Source organism: Talpa occidentalis, unplaced genomic scaffold, assembly GCF_014898055.3.
Source record: "Talpa occidentalis isolate TD23 unplaced genomic scaffold, MPIMG_talOcc4v2.1 talOcc4.7, whole genome shotgun sequence".
In the NCBI taxonomy this organism is placed as follows: Eukaryota; Metazoa; Chordata; class Mammalia; order Eulipotyphla; family Talpidae; genus Talpa; species Talpa occidentalis.
In genome coordinates this window covers 108,123,145-108,141,404 of record NW_023605083.1, presented here as the reverse complement: position 1 = coordinate 108,141,404, position 18,260 = coordinate 108,123,145, and the positions used below count along the sequence as shown (strand labels likewise).

The 18,260-nt window shown below is 33.5% G+C and overlaps 1 protein-coding gene across 1 annotated transcript in view; it reads left to right on the top strand.

The window, feature by feature from the left end:
- The window catches only part of BRIP1 (BRCA1 interacting helicase 1), a 94,214-nt gene that overhangs the window by 57,458 nt on the left and 18,496 nt on the right, over positions 1 to 18,260 (top strand). Inside the window, 2 exon segments of the mRNA XM_054688779.1 lie at positions 4,081 to 4,240; positions 5,246 to 5,367. Coding sequence (XP_054544754.1) covers positions 4,081 to 4,240; positions 5,246 to 5,367 — 282 coding nt within the window.

The window sequence follows — 18,260 nt, the reverse complement described above, 5'->3', positions numbered from 1 at the left end:
GCCTCTTAAATGTTTTCTGAATTTCCCACAAAAGTAATTGGTTTCTATGTTGCTGAGTCCATGTTTCCATGGGGACAAAAGGGTCTGTAATTTTCTGTTCACCCATCTGTTGACTCACTCCCTCTTGAATTTTAAAGTGGTAAGATTTGTATTTTGAAAATACTGCTCTGACTTTAAAATGTAAAGACTTAAAAATAATAGACAGGAAGCAGGAGACTTGGTTAGGAGACTTGGAGTTGTCTCCAAGGAGGAGATTATAAAGGCTGGGTGGCACTTTGAATATGGAGAGAGAGTTAGGAGATAGAAATTAATAGGGTTTGGTAATAGCTTGAATGTGGGAGGGTGAATTGTTAAGGCTGACTCATTGTTCTACTGTTCTGATATACTTTATTGCAATATTGAACACTGGAATATTATAAATTAGATCTTATATAAGATATTTCAGGTACATTTGAGATATCTGTTGAATTTGGTGCTTAGAGAAAGGAATTTCAAGTCATAATAATGTGCCATGAAAGCAGGGATCTTTTCTATAGTATTCCTACTAAATTCTTAGATTTCTGATATTGTTTCTTGCATATCATAGGGCCTTAATATTTATTGTTTTCTTATCTTCATCCCTATATCACCAGTGCCCTGGCATTACTAAAAATATCCACAAGAAATAGATCTTGCTCCATTTTCATGAGCATTGGGTACCATTTCATACTTACATGAAAGCACATGTAGTAGATATGTGAGTTATGATATATTAACAAAAGGAAAACATCAACACTGTCACCAAAGTACTAAATATTGTAGCTAAAGCTGTTTAAGTGCTTCTTAATTATATTCCTTTTTCCACCCTCACAAAGTTAATTATCTTGAATTTGTAATTACTCATTTTTAAAAAAAATGGATCACAACAGCAGTCCATATCCATAAAAAAGTATATCCATCAAGAAGATGTAGCAGTCAGGAATCTTTCACTTGACATAGTTGCAAAATAAAAAGATGAAAAAATTGACAAGAAATATAAGGATAAACTGACCAGTTCTATAAATAGCACAGAGGTTTTCAACATGTCTCTCTTAGATATCTGTAGATAAATTAGACAAATTTGTTAAGGATGTAAAATATTTGAGTTATAACAACCATCAGCCTTGCTCGATAAGTATTGAACTTGGTAATGAATGGGAAATAATGATTCTTTTCAAATGTGTAACAATATACCTGAAGTCACAAAGAACATGTAAATAAACTTTATTTTATTTATTTTTATAAAGATTTATTTATTTATTTATACAAGCACTGGGTACAGTCAGAAGCGCGGGAGTGTGAGAGAATTCACTAGAGCCAGAGCCGGGAGCAGAACAGGCAGACTGATGAAAATACACAGCTGAGGGAAGCAGCAGGTGCGGCAGGAGAGGTCTGTGCGCCATGTGGGACCCTTGCCGGCGACCAGGGATCGAACTGGCGCTGCAGAGGCTGTGGGCAGCTTTGCTGCCCAGCGCTCAACCGCTATGCCACCAGGGGAGGACCTAAATAAACTTTCTAAATCTTAAATTACATGTGGATCACATTTACTGAATCTATAGAAGCGTCATTATACTAAAACAAAATTTACATACAGGAATCAGGAAAGCAAAGCTTTTTTATAAAAGTCGTAGGTCTAGTGGAACCTACAAATGGAAAAAAAAAAATTTTCTGATTTTACATCCTTATTTTTATCCCCTTCTAAACTGGCTATTCAGTAGAAACATTTGGAGAAATAATAAATTATCCTAAATGTTGTTACCTTTGTAGTGGTCCTGTTGATTGAAGACTCTCTGTGACTCTCCCTCCTACATGTAGATCTCAGTACTGTCAGGAGGTTTGATACTTTCACTGATGAGAGACTTTGATTCAGAAATAGTGCATATGCAAAATTCAAATTCTAGCAGCCAACTCCTGAGGCACTCAGGCAGGAATAAAGACTTAGACAAATGCTAGCCCTATGTTTTTTACCTAAGAACATGATGGTACAGGGAATTTTTATTTCTCAGTTAAGGATATTAAGGAACTTCTCCTTATAACCTGATTACTGTGTAATGTGCACAGTATTATTATTTTATGCACAGTATCATTATTATATATTATTATATAATATGCACAGTGTCATTATTTTTAATGATTGTCTTAATCTGTTTGGGTAATATAACATAATACTATAGATTTAAAAAATACAGAATTAGTAGAAATTTATTTAGTTCTGAAACTGGAATCTGAGATCAGTGCCAGCATGGTTGAATGAGGGCTCTTTTCTTGGCACCTTATCTTTCTATCCTCACATGGGTGAGGGAGCTGTGTGGGATTTCTTTTAATAGCGCCCTCATCCCATTCATGAAGTGTGCACCCTTGTGACCTGATCACTACCCAAAGCCTCCCTCACTTCATAACATAGTCTTTGGGGAGTTAGGATTTCAAATTATGAATCTGGGGAACACACAAACGTTTAGACCATAGCAGTGATTAAAAATTTGTTTTATGACCTCACTAAATTTACTTTTGAAAAGATATGGGTAAAATTCTGAAGAAATAAGCCATTTTATAAAAATTTGATTTTGTTCTCCTGAGAATGCGAGATAATTTCTTAGTGCTTACCTGACTCATTTTGTGTAGAACAAGTTGATAAGAGTTGAGCTTAAATCATAATCTCCTCTAACATTCTTTTTCACTGATTTCAGCTTTTGTGTTTATTATCAGTTTTTACCATTGTATTTACTGCTTGATAGTCTGGCTTCTTAAAAAGCAGCTTAAGTTGTTTTTTTCCCCAGATTTTAAAAATAAACGTGTTTTAAGATATATATTTCTAAGAATTGCCTTTATTACACCCCACATCCATATTTAAAACTTTCATGAATTTTCCTCTTTATATTTTTTCCTGTTTTCCTCTTTATATTTTTCATGCTGGGCTTGTATATGTAGCCTTTATTCTCATTACTTTGAATTATTGATTTAATCTAAGTTGCATTATTTTAGACTATGTTGTCAATATCATAAAGATTCTTTGAAATTTGTTGAAAGTTCTTTCATAATCTACACACACGGTTATTTTCATAAATGTTGCATTTGTGCCTGTATATTTTCTTTTTTTTTTTGAACTTATAATTCTTTTTTATTATGTTAAATTTCATTTTAAAATATGATTCTTTTTTTAATAATAAATTTTATTTTTATATTCCCCATACAATTGCAACCCCCTTATTTTGACCCCAATCCCTCCCCTCTCACCCCCCACCCCCCTTGGAGTGTCTCTGGTTCATAGTTTTTTGTTAATTTTGATTTTCACTTTCTTATATTCATTTTCCTGGTCCCTTTTTTAAGTTTTCTAGATTCCTGCTATGAGTGAGACCATCCGGTATTTTTCTTTTTCTTTCTGGCTTATTTCGCTGAGCATGATCCTTTCCAGCACCATCCATGTTGCTGCAAATTGCATGTGTTTATCTTTTTTGAATGCTGAGTAATATTCCATGGTATATATGTACCACATCTTCTTGATCCAGTCATCTATTTTTGGTGTGCCTGTATATTTTCTATTTGTCCACCTGAGACTCTGTTTATGTATTAGTCAATTAAGTTTATTAATGATCAGTTTGATCAGATTTTTATACAGCTTAGTTCCCTTAGATAAAATGATCTTAAAGAGTCATTTAAATAATTTTCAGTTAAGGATATGAAGAAACTTCACCTTAGGTTTACAGAGATAACTTAAAATTCATCAACTTTGACAGAAGTAATTTTTTTTCCACTTTTGAAATCCCCACCATAGCAATAATAGAAGTAGTAGCTGTTGTATTAGTAATAATAGTAATGGTAACAGCAGCAGCAGCTAACATTTATGGAGCTCATACTACATCAAAAATATCTAAGTTGTTAATGAATTTAACGCAGTAATAATTCTATGACATTGTTTTCCTTATTTAATGGATAAGAAAAATAAAAACAGGAATGTTACCTACTTGTTATAGTCATAATGGAGTTGAGTTGCTTTTAAACAAACCAAAGTAAATTTGTTCAGTTGGACACAAAAAGTTTGTTCTTTTTTATTCTCTTTTTCAGTTATTAGAAAAGTTAAAAGAACGTTGGCTGTATACTGGTTTATGGCAGAACCTGGAGTTGTTGAAAACAGTCATTGTGGAACCACAAGGAGGAGAAAAAACTGATTTTGATGAATTACTGCAGGAATACTATGATGCAATCAAGTTCAAAGGAGAGAAAGGTAATTAGAAATTATTCGATGATCAGCAAAAATTTTTTTTACTATAAAGTGAGAATGTGGCACTGTTAGAATTTTATTAGTGTTATTTTTAAAAATGAATTGCTCTTAAAAGGAAAATTGTATTTTTTAATTGGGTAAAAAAGTTGAATTGGCTTCCCTAAGTAAAATCATTCATAGGAGAACAACTCAAAATAAAATAATTTCTTTAACTTTTTAAGAAACAGCATACATTCATGTTCTATCTCATAGTTTTCCTTATACTTCCTAAAATGGTTTATGAAAGGTAGCAAATAGAATGTACATAAAGTCTTCCTTACTCTCCAAACAAGCTCTACATTTTAATATGAATAATATGTTTTGTACTTGTATTCTATTACATAGAGTAAACTTGAGTTTACAAAACATCACTGAAGTCTCAACTTCAAAGTTAGAGGATGTCTTTGATATGAAGGGCTAATGGTAATAATTTATGAACAATGCAACATCATAAAGATATTATAACATAATTGTCAGTATCCTGTATAACACATTTATACATGGAATGTTCTCTGTGTGTATGTTTTAAATACTTTTGATTGTTTGAATATGGTATAAGTACAAATTAGAGTTATTTAAATAATCCTGATAACTTTACATCTGTTGGCAAAGGTAATTGCAATTTTAGTTTAATTTAAAAGTCATTCATGCACAAGTTGCTACTCTGGTATGGTCTTACTATATAAGTTGTCTGAGATATGCAATTTGTAAATTGGTTACAAAATTTACAATTACAAAATTACAATATGCAATTACAAAATTGGCATATTATACCTAAATGCAATTTTGTTCTCCGTTATATAAAGATGTTGAACTTTTAAAACTTTATCTCCTAACAGATTTTTCTTTTATCCTTTTCAAGTTTATGACAACAAATACTTTGTAATCGGGTATTTTCAAATGACAAGTATAAGCAATTTAGGAGAATTTTGAAGCACTTTTAAAAAAGCTTGTTTTCTATTCCCTAAGATGGAGCTCTCCTGGTAGCAGTTTGTCGTGGTAAAGTGAGTGAGGGTCTGGATTTCTCAGATGACAATGCCCGTGCTGTGATAACAATAGGAATTCCTTTTCCAAATGTGAAAGATCTACAGGTAGGCTGTCAAAGCTTTAAAGTTTCATTTATCATATAAGTTGTTTGTGTCATGTTAATTGTATTTTTTCTTGTATCTTCAGCACATTTTAATTCTTTGTTGACTTGGAATGAGTGAGAAAGGGTTAGTAGATAGGTATGAATTTATTTTATTTTTAACTTACACTCTTTTCTGCACAACAAGAGTGATTTTCAAAGTGTGGTCTTGGGTCAGGAGCATCAGTATCACCTGTGACTTGATAGATGCATTTTCCAGCTCCATCCAGACCAACTGAATCCAACTCTGGAGGGAGGTAGAGCTCAGGAATTTGTGTTTTGTCTGGCTCTTCGCCACAGACTCACTGATATACCCCAGGGAATTCTAGGATCCTTTTTCTATCTAACTCCCTTTTCTCTAATGCCATGCCCTTGCCCTGCAGATTTCAGTGATTTTAGCTGCTCTGAATTTTGATGTCTTCCATCTCAGTTCTGCAGGACAACTGTATTCTGCTTGTACTTCTGTGCTCTGTGCTATTGTCATGAGATTATACCCAGGAAAAGAGCTGAGCATCATGGAGTTTACCTAATGGATTTTCCTTATCTCTGAGATTACAGTCTTGTGCTGCTTGGTATCTGTTCCCAGAAAGCAGTTGCTTTATCTGTTTTGTCCAGTTTTACAATCCTAGGAGGAGGGCTATTCCCACACCAGTTATTCTGTCTTGACTAGAAATAGGAGTTTTGCTTCATTATCATTGACTGTTAAACATCTTTGAAAATTACTTACAGCACTAATTCGAAGGCCCAGTTGATGTTCTCTTCCGTCAGGAAGGATTTTCTTTTACTTCTTACAGACATTTGAATGTGCTAGCATTCTGAGACCAGCAGTTGAGATTTCCTGGTCATTTCGCTTACTCCATGGAGTATAATTCATATTCCTTTTAGGGCACAAAACTGTTACTGTCTCATACAAAGGCAGGAATTCTTTCCACAAGCAGTTATCTTCTTTATTGCTCATTCTTTACAATGAGTTATGTAGCATGAACAGAAATAAATAGTATTTCTCTTGCTAATTCCTTCTTTTCCCTAACTTTTGGACCACTTCAGAGATTCTGACCGTCCTAAGTGGGTATCTAAACCTTTCAGGCAGCACTGACCTTGGTGGTCTTTCTACAACGAGTTCTACCATTGAGCCAATGAGAACACTGATGACCAAGCCCAAGGCTGTGTGACCAGGGCTCCTATTTTAAAATGGCTAATGCTGCCTCTGACGACCACTATGGTTGAACAGTTGACATCCACTCCAGAAAACTGTTGTGTTCACTCTTAACATTATTAGTGCTGCATTCCACTGAAGCTGAATGCTGCTGAAGACACTGCTCTTGGTGGAGTACTGCCTCTCTTATTGATGTCTTATCATTTTACGTTGACCACCCTATATTATTACAGTAATGCTGCTTGGTTAAAGTGGAGAAAATCACTTTCTCCCTCTTTCTACCACATGCTGTTTAAATTATATGGGGAGAAAAATGACAAACCAAAAGTATAGTACTGGCTTTTATATTTACCTATATAGTTTTCTTTACCATATAGTTTTCTTTTTCATTACTTCCTAAAGCAAATACTATACTGCCTTCATTTTGTTGTATTTGTTCATTAGATATTGTACCTTGAGGATTAGGACAATTTAGTAAACATCTTTGTATCTCTACAGTTAAGAAATTGCCTTGGAAGATAGTGAGTGTTCCGTAAATGTTGGTTTAATTAATGATTAAATTATGTTTATTTAATATATTTTTATTTAAGTGCTAAATATATGCTTACATATTTAAATATATTCATTATATTGACATATTAAATGTAATTAATAATTAAATTGAAAAATTAAATATGTAGTTAATATATTTATATTTAGGGTACTCCTTGGTGGCCTAGGGTTTAAGTCTCAGACTATGACCAATATAGCCTGAGTTTAATCCCCAGCCAGTTAGCTACCCACATATGGTGCAGCAGACCTCTCCTGTCTTACCCTATACTCCGCTTAGCAGTGTATTTCAGTAAATCTGCCTCTTCTGCTCTCCATTCTGTCTCTGGTGAATCCTCTCACTCCCCCATACCTCTGGCCTATACCCCAATTCTTGTATGTAAATAAATAAATAAAGCTTAAAAAATAATACATTTATATTTAACCTAAGTATTAGACTTAAGTATATATATACTTATTTAACATAAGTATTAGAATATACTTCTAATTCTAATACTTAAAATGTATTTATTCTAATACTTATATTTAGCATAAGTATTTGTGGGTTTTTTTTGTTTTACTTGACATTGTTATTAAAAAATAACAACCCCCCCCAAAAAAAGCAACCCACCATTCCTGGACACTTTAATTGAGGCATTAAATGATTAACAATAATGACAGTAATCATTATTAGGTGATAATATGTCAGACAGCAGTAAGCCTTAATATAACATAAGGTAATAAAGTGTGTTCTGACAAACAAATTATTAAAGGAGTTATTGAAAGGAATGCTCAGTCACAGTACCATTTTATACTCTAATACACAGTAGAACATAATAAATAGAAGGGATATCTTATACTGATTATACTCACTATCACTCTTTATACTATTTTTTTATTGCTACATTACAAATTACCACAAACATAGTCACTTAAAAAAATACACATTTCTTATGTCGGTTTCCATGGGTTAGGAGCCTGGGCATGATTTAGCTGAGTTCTGTGCTCAGGTTTCACAAGGCTGAGATTAGGGTGTTGGCTGGACTGCGTTCTCATCTCGAGCTTGGAGTCTTTTTCCAAGTTAATTCAGGATGGTTACAGAATTTGGTTCTTAAAGTTGTTGGACTGATCCAACTAAGAGGGCTGCTCTTAACTTTTAGATGCTACTCATAGTTCCTTGCCATATGTGATCTTCTCATAGGCCTCTCATAGCATGGCAACTTACTTGTACAAGCCAACAAGATATTCTGTAGTTCCAATCTGCTAAGATGGAATCAGATAGCTTAACATAACTTTAGGTGTAATTTCTTTGCACCTTTGCCTTAAAAGATGACTTAATTGAGGACTATCCCATCACCCTTGACATATTCTATTGGCTAGAAGCAAGTCACAGGTTCTACTCACATTCAAGGGGAGAATATTATACCAGACACACCTCTCTGGGAGTCATCTTAGGATGCGGCTAAGAGTGTGTCTAAAGTTTTTTTTTCTGTAAAATAAGATAATGAACTAAACAATCGCCACAAATGATTTTTCCTAAGCTTTTTTTAAAAATTGAAGTAACATTGGTTTGAAACACTGTCTATGATTTAGAGGTATAGAATCACATGACTTCAGATGTATGTTATCACACCCCATCCACCCACAGGACACTTATGGTTCCCCAGCATATTCTGTTGGGCCCCCTCCACACCTTGGTCTTCACTCTCAATTGCCTCATCTCTAGTGGTCTCAATTCCTTAGACTTCTAGAGCTATTATTCATTTGATTCTGTCAGACCCTTTGTTTTTGTTTCTTTATATTCTACAATTAAATGAAACTATCCAGTATTTGGATGGTTCTGGCTTATTTTACTTAGCATTCTCCCCTCAAGTTCCATCCATGTTGTCACAAATGGCAAGTGTTAATCATTTTTATAGGTGAGTAGTATTCCATTATATATATATATATATATATATATACACACACACACACACACACACCACACCTTTCTATTCCACACCTCTGTCCTTGGGTATTTAGGTTGTTTCCATATCTTGGCTATTGTAAATAGTGCTGCAGTGAACATAGGAATGAATATATCCCTTTGAATTGAAGTTTTTACATTCTTGAGATAAATACCTAGCAGTGGAATTGATGGATTGTACAGTAGATCTATTTTTAATATTTTGAGGAATCTCTGCACTGTTTTTTGTTAAGGTCTGGACCAGCCTACTTTCCCACCAACAGTGTGTGAGGGTTTCTTCACATCCTCAGGTGTGAGATGGTATCTCACTGTATGATTTTGATTTGCATTTCTCTAAACTTCTCCTAAAATTAAATAATGCTTCAAATTACTGGACCATAAATTGGGATTTCATAATTTTTTTAATGCTAATACCTGGCTAATCATGCAGGAATATGTAGAATTTATTTACCATTGAATATCTTAAGTATCTTCTGAAAATGAAACAATATGTTTCTGTATTATTTTCTTTTTTCATTGAATTCATATTTTTAAAGGATAAGATTAATGTCTGAGTTAGAAATGTGATTTGAGTGGAATAAAGAGGGCAATGACATTGATTTTTATGATGCTAAATTTATTTCTTAAATTTGAGACACAGATTATGAAAGTAAAAATTAAAAAAAATAACTTAAGACTCTTGTCTCTACTGTAGAATTTGGCTTTTAGAGAAGCAGGAAAATGTATGTTAGAGCCAAAAATATGACTTCTTTGGCTGTGACCAGGATTTCCTCTTCCCACCTTGGGGACTAGAAAGTAGAGGTAGGAAAATTTCATTTTGGAGCCAAGTGTGACTTGTTTAGTTCAAGTCATAATTTATTGCATATACCTCTGGGACCTGAAAATAAAGAAACCCACTATGAAATGTTGATAATGGGCCACTCTGAAGGGAAAGCATTAAGCTCGCTTTCCCAGTGAGGATTTTTTTTTTTACTTCCACCTTTCCCAGATGCTTCTGATCATTTTATAAGGACATACTTAATCGTGTAATAGTTAAAAGGAAAACTTTCTGTGTACTAACCAAAGTATTTGAGAGGCAAGAGAGTTAACCAAGGCCTTCATATGATTAGATCTTGGAAAAATTTAAAGAAATATTTTCTTGTAATGCAATTAAGTCACAGTATTAATAAGGCTGCCTTTTTAATGGATATATAAAGCAAATCATTTGACCAATCACTAAAATCTAAAAACCACAAAAGCCTTCAACATTATAATTTAGATATCCACATCTCAAATTGGTGGAATAAATATAATTTATGAGACATTGTAAGGTATAACATTTAGATACTAGTACTGCATTTTATTTCTATTCCTTAGTGTAGTTTAATAGTTTGTAGAAATATTCTCTTTTCACGGTTATTGTACCTTTACTCCTCTGAGGGAAAATCATTTAAAAAATGATATATAGCTAAAAATTTTTGTATGTTAACAATGTTCAAGTGGTATGTTAGATTTTTATAATTGGTTTAATAAAATTTGATTTTAATGTTCAATATCAATTGCCTCTACAATGATTAAAATAACTTACTAAGGTAGTAAATTTTATATTCATGTATTATTTTTGTTTAGTAATGTAGTGTGATGAGTTACCAAAATAGATTTCACTTAGAAACTATTTAAAGTTCAGGTAATGATCTGATCAGTTATCTCAGTATTGGCATATAATAATCCTTCTGAATTCCTTTTTTGTTTAGGAAACCTAGCTTTAACAGTACTGAACTGTCAAAGTATATTCTTTTAATCAATTTTGAAAAATTACATTCATGATTGAAAAAATACAGGTATCTATTTTAGTTTTGTTAAATTAGTTATTGACTTTATAACAAATGCATACACATTTATAGACTTCTGTTTATTCTTGGCATTTTAGAAACCTCAAAAAAGGCTGTTATCCTTTGCTTGCCCTAAGGGATAGCAGCATTAATAAAATAGAGTGCACATTAAACCACATTACACTAGTGCTTTCAAGTGTCAAAATATTATTAGATGATGGCAGTATTAGAATGCTGAAGTCTGACAGATTTCTTTTTAAGGAGAATGATGTTTCTTCATTATTCTAGTTGCTTTGACAGCAGTGTGAATATTCATGAGTAGATGGATGAGGCAGACATTCCAGAGGCTATAGTATATCAAGACAAACCTGATTTCAGAAACTAAACCTTTCTTAAGAATTTTGAATAGGTTCATATATCCCATTTGATCTACTTGTTCATAATTATGCTACCTCCACACTAGTGATGTCTGTAAATTAGTAAAGGATACTGCCTGCCAAGGGATGTTCTGGTGGGAGAGGATCTAGGTATTTGAATGCATAAGAAGACAGTGGAGTTGTACCTTTCACCTCCCAGCTAGTTATCCATTTACTTTGATTTCCCTAAAGTAGATGGAGGAGCCAGAGGGATGAGATTTGAATTTTGTCTACTTTGAGTTTTAAAAAACATTTGCTAAAGTATAATGACCTCAACTGCCCAGTTTACAAGACTATTCAGATTATTAAGGCTATTCAGAATAATGAAACAACCAATTTTTAATATCTGACTAGAGTAACACATACGTTAATGGACTCAGTGACGTACTTCACAGACTATAGCCCCTTTTCTCATGGAGTTTTTAGAGTCTAGCAAGGAACATTGATGTTAGCATAATCAATTACAGTTGTGATGAAGGCTGTAAGATAAAGTCAGAGTAACTATGAGAATGTATAACAGAATCCTGACCTAGTTTTTGGGGGTAAAGAAAGACTTCTCGAGAAAGTGATACTTAAATTGTCACAGAAAAGAAGGATAGTAGTTAAACAGGTAAACAGAATACATGCCAAGGCCCTAAGGTATGAAAATGGATATCAGTTTCTAGGAATTGAAAGGTGAATTAGAAGTGAGTTGGGGAGAATGACTTGTGAGTAGAGGCTGGGAGAGTTATAAAAGAGCCAGGTGGTTTAGGACCTATGCCATTTTAAGGATTTGAGACTTTATTCCAAGTTATGGGAAACCAGATCCAGGAATAGAGCCTGAAGTCAGAGTGTAGTGAAGTTCTGGTTATAGTGTAGTGTCTGATACAGAAACTCACCTGTATCTAGCCTGATAACATTGTTATTATCCAGGGGAAATGACTGTGTATATAAACTTAAAAGGTTTTAGAGATACAAAATTGTTAGAAAATTGCACTTTATTTGGTGTCATTCAGAATCTGATAAATTTCCACTTTAGGTGATGTTAACCATTTAACATACTGATTTTTTTTTTAAAGATTTATTTATTTATACAAGAACTGGGTATAGTCAGAGGCACGGGAGGGCGAGAGAATTCACCAGAGACAGAGCCGGGAGCAGAACAGGCAGACGGACCGAAGACATTGCTGAGGGGAGCAGCGGTTGAGGCAGGAGAGGTCCGCTGTGCCATGTAGGTTTCTCCCTGGCCGTCCTGGAATCGAACCTGCGCTGCAGAGGCTGTGGACAGCCCCACAGCGCAGCGCTCAATCTGCTGTGCTACCGAGGAGGCGCTCGTTAAAGACTTTGAAAATGAAATTATCACCCTGGAGAATTATAGTCTTTATTTTACATGCACACTTTCTCTTGCTCATGTTGATTTTTAATTGTTAGTATTTAATATGGTCAAATCTGAGTTTGAGCCTCTTTTCACAGGGATTAGTTTATATTTTCTATGTCTGCCTTTGCCTCCAAATCTTTCTATCACTTCCCCAGGTCTCCAGTGCTAAGTATTGCATCTTCTAGCACCCATAATTCTCTTCAAAGGAAGATTTTTGCCATCTTCCGGGGTTATATAGGAGTAGGTACAGATGTCTGTCATTTGCTGAATATAGGTCTATCCATTACTCTCAACAAAGCCTCTTACTTTTGGGTAACTCCTTTAAGAGCCTACAGTTCCTTTTGTAGCCTTACATGCTTTCTTATAAAAGATAATATTTCAGGACCTCCCTGGTGGCACAAGGGTTTAAGACGCAACCTATGAAGCTATCTGCAGCCACTGCAGCAAGAGTTCGATCGCTGGCCAGGGAGGTACCCACATGGCGCAGCAGACCTCTCCTGTCTCACCCGCTGCTCCCCTCAGCAGTGTACTTCAGTCATCTGCCTGTTCTGCCCCACTCTGTCTCTGGTGAATCCTCTCACCCCCACCTACCTTTGTTGGTTATTATTAGAGCAGTTTATTCATAGTTATTTGGCTCTTGCTTGTGACTTTGACAGGGAAGTTCTAAATTGTAAGATATATGAATAAAATAGTGTTTAGACGAATAGGGGATCAATCTTACCCTCATTCTGTAGATTATTCCACTAACATATTTTATGTAGTTCTGCTTTCAGATATAGCATTGTATGCATTGCAAAGTGATAAAAGATATTGTGAAGGATACTTAAGGGTTCTAATGTTGTAATTTTTCAGAAAATTTAAGATCAACTGTAGAAATGATTTAGAAAAATTACTCATTTGAAAAACTGAACACTGTTCTGTATGTGTCCTGCCAATGTACACATTTTCATTGCTTTTGATGAAAAAGTAGCCACTCTAGTAAATTGAAGAAACTTACAAGTTACCTAAAAAAATATGCGTACATGTTGAATAGTATAGTTTTAGCACCTTCAGAGAGTATTCCTCCAGTTGCTAAAACTCTGATGTGAGGTGAACAGCTTAGGGTTGAGGGCGTACACTGTACCGATTAACCATGTGGTTTTTTTATATAGATGCAACAATATATTAAGACAGAGTATAAAGCCCACCTAAAGATAAATTGAGTTTTAGAAATATGGGAGAAGTAATGACTCCCCAGCACATTTACTTCTAATATATGATATTCCTCTTTTGTGGTCATTGTCATTTGTTCCTTCAACTAACTGTGAGGCAAAGTTGGCAAAAATTATTTTTTTCCATTTGCAGCTCAGGAAACTGAGACAGGAAGCTACGTGAGGATACTGTGACTTACCCAAGGTCAAATTACTAACAAGTAACAAAGCCTTGATTCTAAACCATGTGCTTTTTCCATTGTACCTCCTCCCCTCATTCTAGCATGAAAAAATATATATAAATATATATTTATGTTAAATGTATATAATTTTCTAGAGATGATATTTTAATCATTTCTAGTTTGCCTGGGTATTGTTTTAGTATGGAGAACCTGATTAAAAGTCTGTTACTTGTTAAAAAAAGTTTTAAGCTTAGCCCTGTACAGAATAAACATATTCAAGTTAAGGTTTCTCACTTTTCTTAAAGTATTAACTGTCTTTTTTCCCCTTTTATAGAAAAATATTAATTTCTGCTTTTTTTCCTGATTTCTTGTCTTAGAAATTACTCTAATGAAAAAATTTAATGCTCTGTACTGATAGATAAGTTTTTGCATTATTATTATTATTATTTAAAGTATTTGTTCAGAATTGCTTAAATGTTACTGAGTTACCAGTAAACTGAATAAAAGCTAAATTATAACCAGTTGTAGTTGAATATATTGAGAGCAAGAATACCTCATTTAAGGGGGATATATTTTGTTCTTTTTCTTATATTTGAAGTTTTTAGGCTATTTTTTCAACACCGACAATTTATGACACAAACTTTAATGCAAATATCTCTGCAAAAATGTAAAGCAGCCTTAGAGCATATATGAAATAAGTTATATTGTTGTTACTATGCCTTTATTCTTATTTCTTGTTACATTATTGTGTGGATTCCTAATGTGACAAGGAAAGCACATTTCTAATGTGCTTTTATTTTTAATCTAAAAGAGAGCCTAACTTCTTAACTCTTGGCAGAAACCCATTTTTTTCCTCATTAAAAAAAATACATATATGCTATATTTGGTTAACTTGGTGTTTCAGAAATCTTGAAAATATGCCAGATGAAATAAAACCAGCTATATTCCTTTTATCTATCTAAATTATTTCACATACACGATGTTACGCTGAGTTTAGAATCCTAAACATCGGAATTTATATTGTGATACCATGATAAAAGTGTTTACACTGTGATGATATGGAGCAGTAAATGTCTCTAATGCACAGGCTTTGTCTTCTAGATTTGGTTTGCTATAAATGTTTATGTCTTAGGGGTGTACCTTGGCTGAAGATAAAACTATTCTTTCTGAGTGTTTGCTAGACAAATGTGTTTATTTTTCTGAGGCATAGTTTTCTTAGTATTTAATCTAGTACATTTAGCTGATTATTTGGTCTTAGTCTTATTTTGAGGCTTGAACTTTTGTCATAAAGCTTATATGAAAGAAAAAGTATATATTTTGCCTATGTTGCTTGTATGACAGTATTTATTACTTGAAATCATAATACATATTTATATAAATTGGGAAAAATTCCATCATCTTTCACAAGAGGTGGTAGTAAAGTGAAGAGATGTATTTATAGTTCCACCTCATATTTATCACACCATTTATTTCTGCAGAAGCTACTTGTAAAACTTATAAAAGTCTACTCTTGAACAGCACTATTTAAGGCTAATACTGTTGGGTTTGACTAAGTTAAAAAATAATCTAATGTTCATAATTGTGACTAAAATTTCTTGTTGACATATGCAATACAATCCTTTTGCTTGTTTAATATGCACTACTACTATCAGTAGTATACAAAAATATATATCTGCAATAAAACTGTGTCATTGGAGGACTTAAAGAATTTACTGTTTGATCTCAAGAACATTATAATGGTGAAATCAGAATCTATCACCATATAACTTATGCTTGAATACTATTATTATGTAATTTTACATAATTCTGTAAATACCACTTCTATCTTGATTATTCATCTTCACTCTGAGGATTTCACCTCTACTTCATCTCTGCAAGTCAAGTTAGCTTTTGATGCAAATCTATTTTCACTTGTGTAGAAATTATTGTATTTTCATTTTGTGTGAACTTTGAACTCCAGTTATGGAAAAAAAAAATGTTTTGTGAGTCAGTGCAGCTTCTGAACTAATAGGTTCCAATTTCAACCTACTACAGGAGTTAAAAAGATTATTTTATTTAAAATTAGTGAGCTAATTGAGTGTTGGCAAATCATTCAGATAGTTTTAAGTTGCATTAAGAGTCACACAAAACACAACTTTGGGCCTTCAGTTTGTAACCTCCGATAAAAGATTTTGCCTCCTATCTGTTATTCACACACCCCCTCCAAAATTACACATACATTAATTTATTGGGGATGGGGAACAAGTGGTTTAAACTCCTTCCAGGTTGTACAATTAAATACAGCTTTTTATTTTTGGGAAAACCTTGTAAAACGTATTCAAAAAGTAATGTTAACAGGTCTAAAAGATCATCTTTCCAAACCACACTTGAGCTCAGTTTATGGTGTTTACTTTCTGTCAAAACTTAGAGAAAACATTCACAGTTAACTTCCAGAATATAAAATCTCTCTCTCATTGGGCATTAAAGAAGCTCTGGTCAACAGGTATAATGTTAGACTATATAGCTAATGTGAATGTGGACATGACCTCCCAAATAGATCAAAGACTAATCTCTTTGACAGTTATGAGATGGCAGAGCTTGCCATGGGCCTTTTGCTGCTACACATTGAAACTGTTTGTTTGGAAAGCATGCCTGAGGGATGAAAATGTGTTTATAAGGATGAGCAGGTAAAAGTAAAAGGTTGTCTTGATATTTCAACTAATCCCTTTCAGTCTTTGGTTTACTTAACATTTAGGCTATTTGCTGGCAGGAGACACTGGCTTTTTCACATATGCTTTATGTCATTTTAAATTGGGCATTGATTTTCGTGCTTGATAATTCCTAAGTGTACAATGAAATAGATTCTGATGTCATTAAAATGAAGTGTACTGGCTTCCAGCCTTTTCCAAACCTCCATTTTGCTTTCCCTAATTAAATGTGTTCCCACAAAGACATTATTTTTTTATTAATTTTAAAGCTGTTTCTTTATATAATAAAAAAATAGTTCAAAGTTAGCCTTTGTATATGCTAATGTTCAAAACATTTTTTTTTTTTCTTTATTTTTCAGCTAAAATAATTCCCCTAAGTAAAATATTTGAGAGTACTTTAAAGGCTATTTGGATTGAAAAAAGTATTGACAGTTTCTAAGAAATTGAAATAATGGGATTAAACCTAAAATTTAATTTTCTTCAATGAAAACTAAAAGACAGGCGTGATCTTTTTTTTTATTTAAATCTAGTAGTTGCTATATTATTTATAAATATTTCTTTTATAACTACTACTTCCTAGAGTAACTATAATCATAGGAAGAATGATCATTATAAAGTATTTGTCTTAACATAGTGGAGGAAACTTTCATCTCTTCACCATTCAGTATGATGTTATCTGTGGGCTTGTCTATTGATAACTCATGTTTCTTATGTTTACAACCTAATTTGTTAAGAATTTTTATCATGGAAAGATGTTGAACTTTGTCAGATCCCTTTTCTACATCTATTAATATGAACATATGATTTTTATCTTCATTTTGTTACTGTGTTGTAGAAATAAATCCCATTTGTTTTTCTTATATGATCGTTTCAATGTACTGTTGAATTTTGTTGGCTGGTGTTTTTTTATTATTGAAAAGTTTTGCAACTGTGTTTATCAAGGATAATAATTAATTTTCTCATTGTGTCCTTGTCTGGCTTTGGTATGGGAGTGGTACTAACCTCTGAAAGTGAGTTTGAAAGTGTTTCCTTAACTCTTCAGTATTTGGGGAAGGTTTAAGTCTTAAATTCTTGGTAGGATTCATTGGTAAAGCCATTTGGTCCTAGGATTTTCTTTGTTGGGAGGCTTTTGATTACTTTTTCAATCTCCTTACTTATTATAGATGTTCATAGATTTTTTTATTTCATGGTTTAGTATTTGTAGGTTGTGTTTCTAAAAATTCATCTTTTTAGGTTATCCTATGTATATGACTGTCTATAGTAGTTTCTTATGAGCCTTTGTGTATTTGTAGAATCAGTTGTAATGTAATCTTTTCTTTATAGTTTTATTTGAATTTTCTTATTTTGGTTTGGTTATCAAAAAGTTTATCAGTTTTAAAAATCCTAGGACAGGGCCTCCCATGGTGGCACAGGCGGTTGAGCACAGCGCTGTGAAGCTGTCCGCAGCCTCTCCAGTGCTGGTTTGATCCCGGCCGGCCAGCTGGTAAAGGTCCCACATGGCACGGCAGACCTCTCCTGTCTCGCCCGCTGCTCCCCTCAGCAGTGTATTTTGTCAGTCTGCCTGT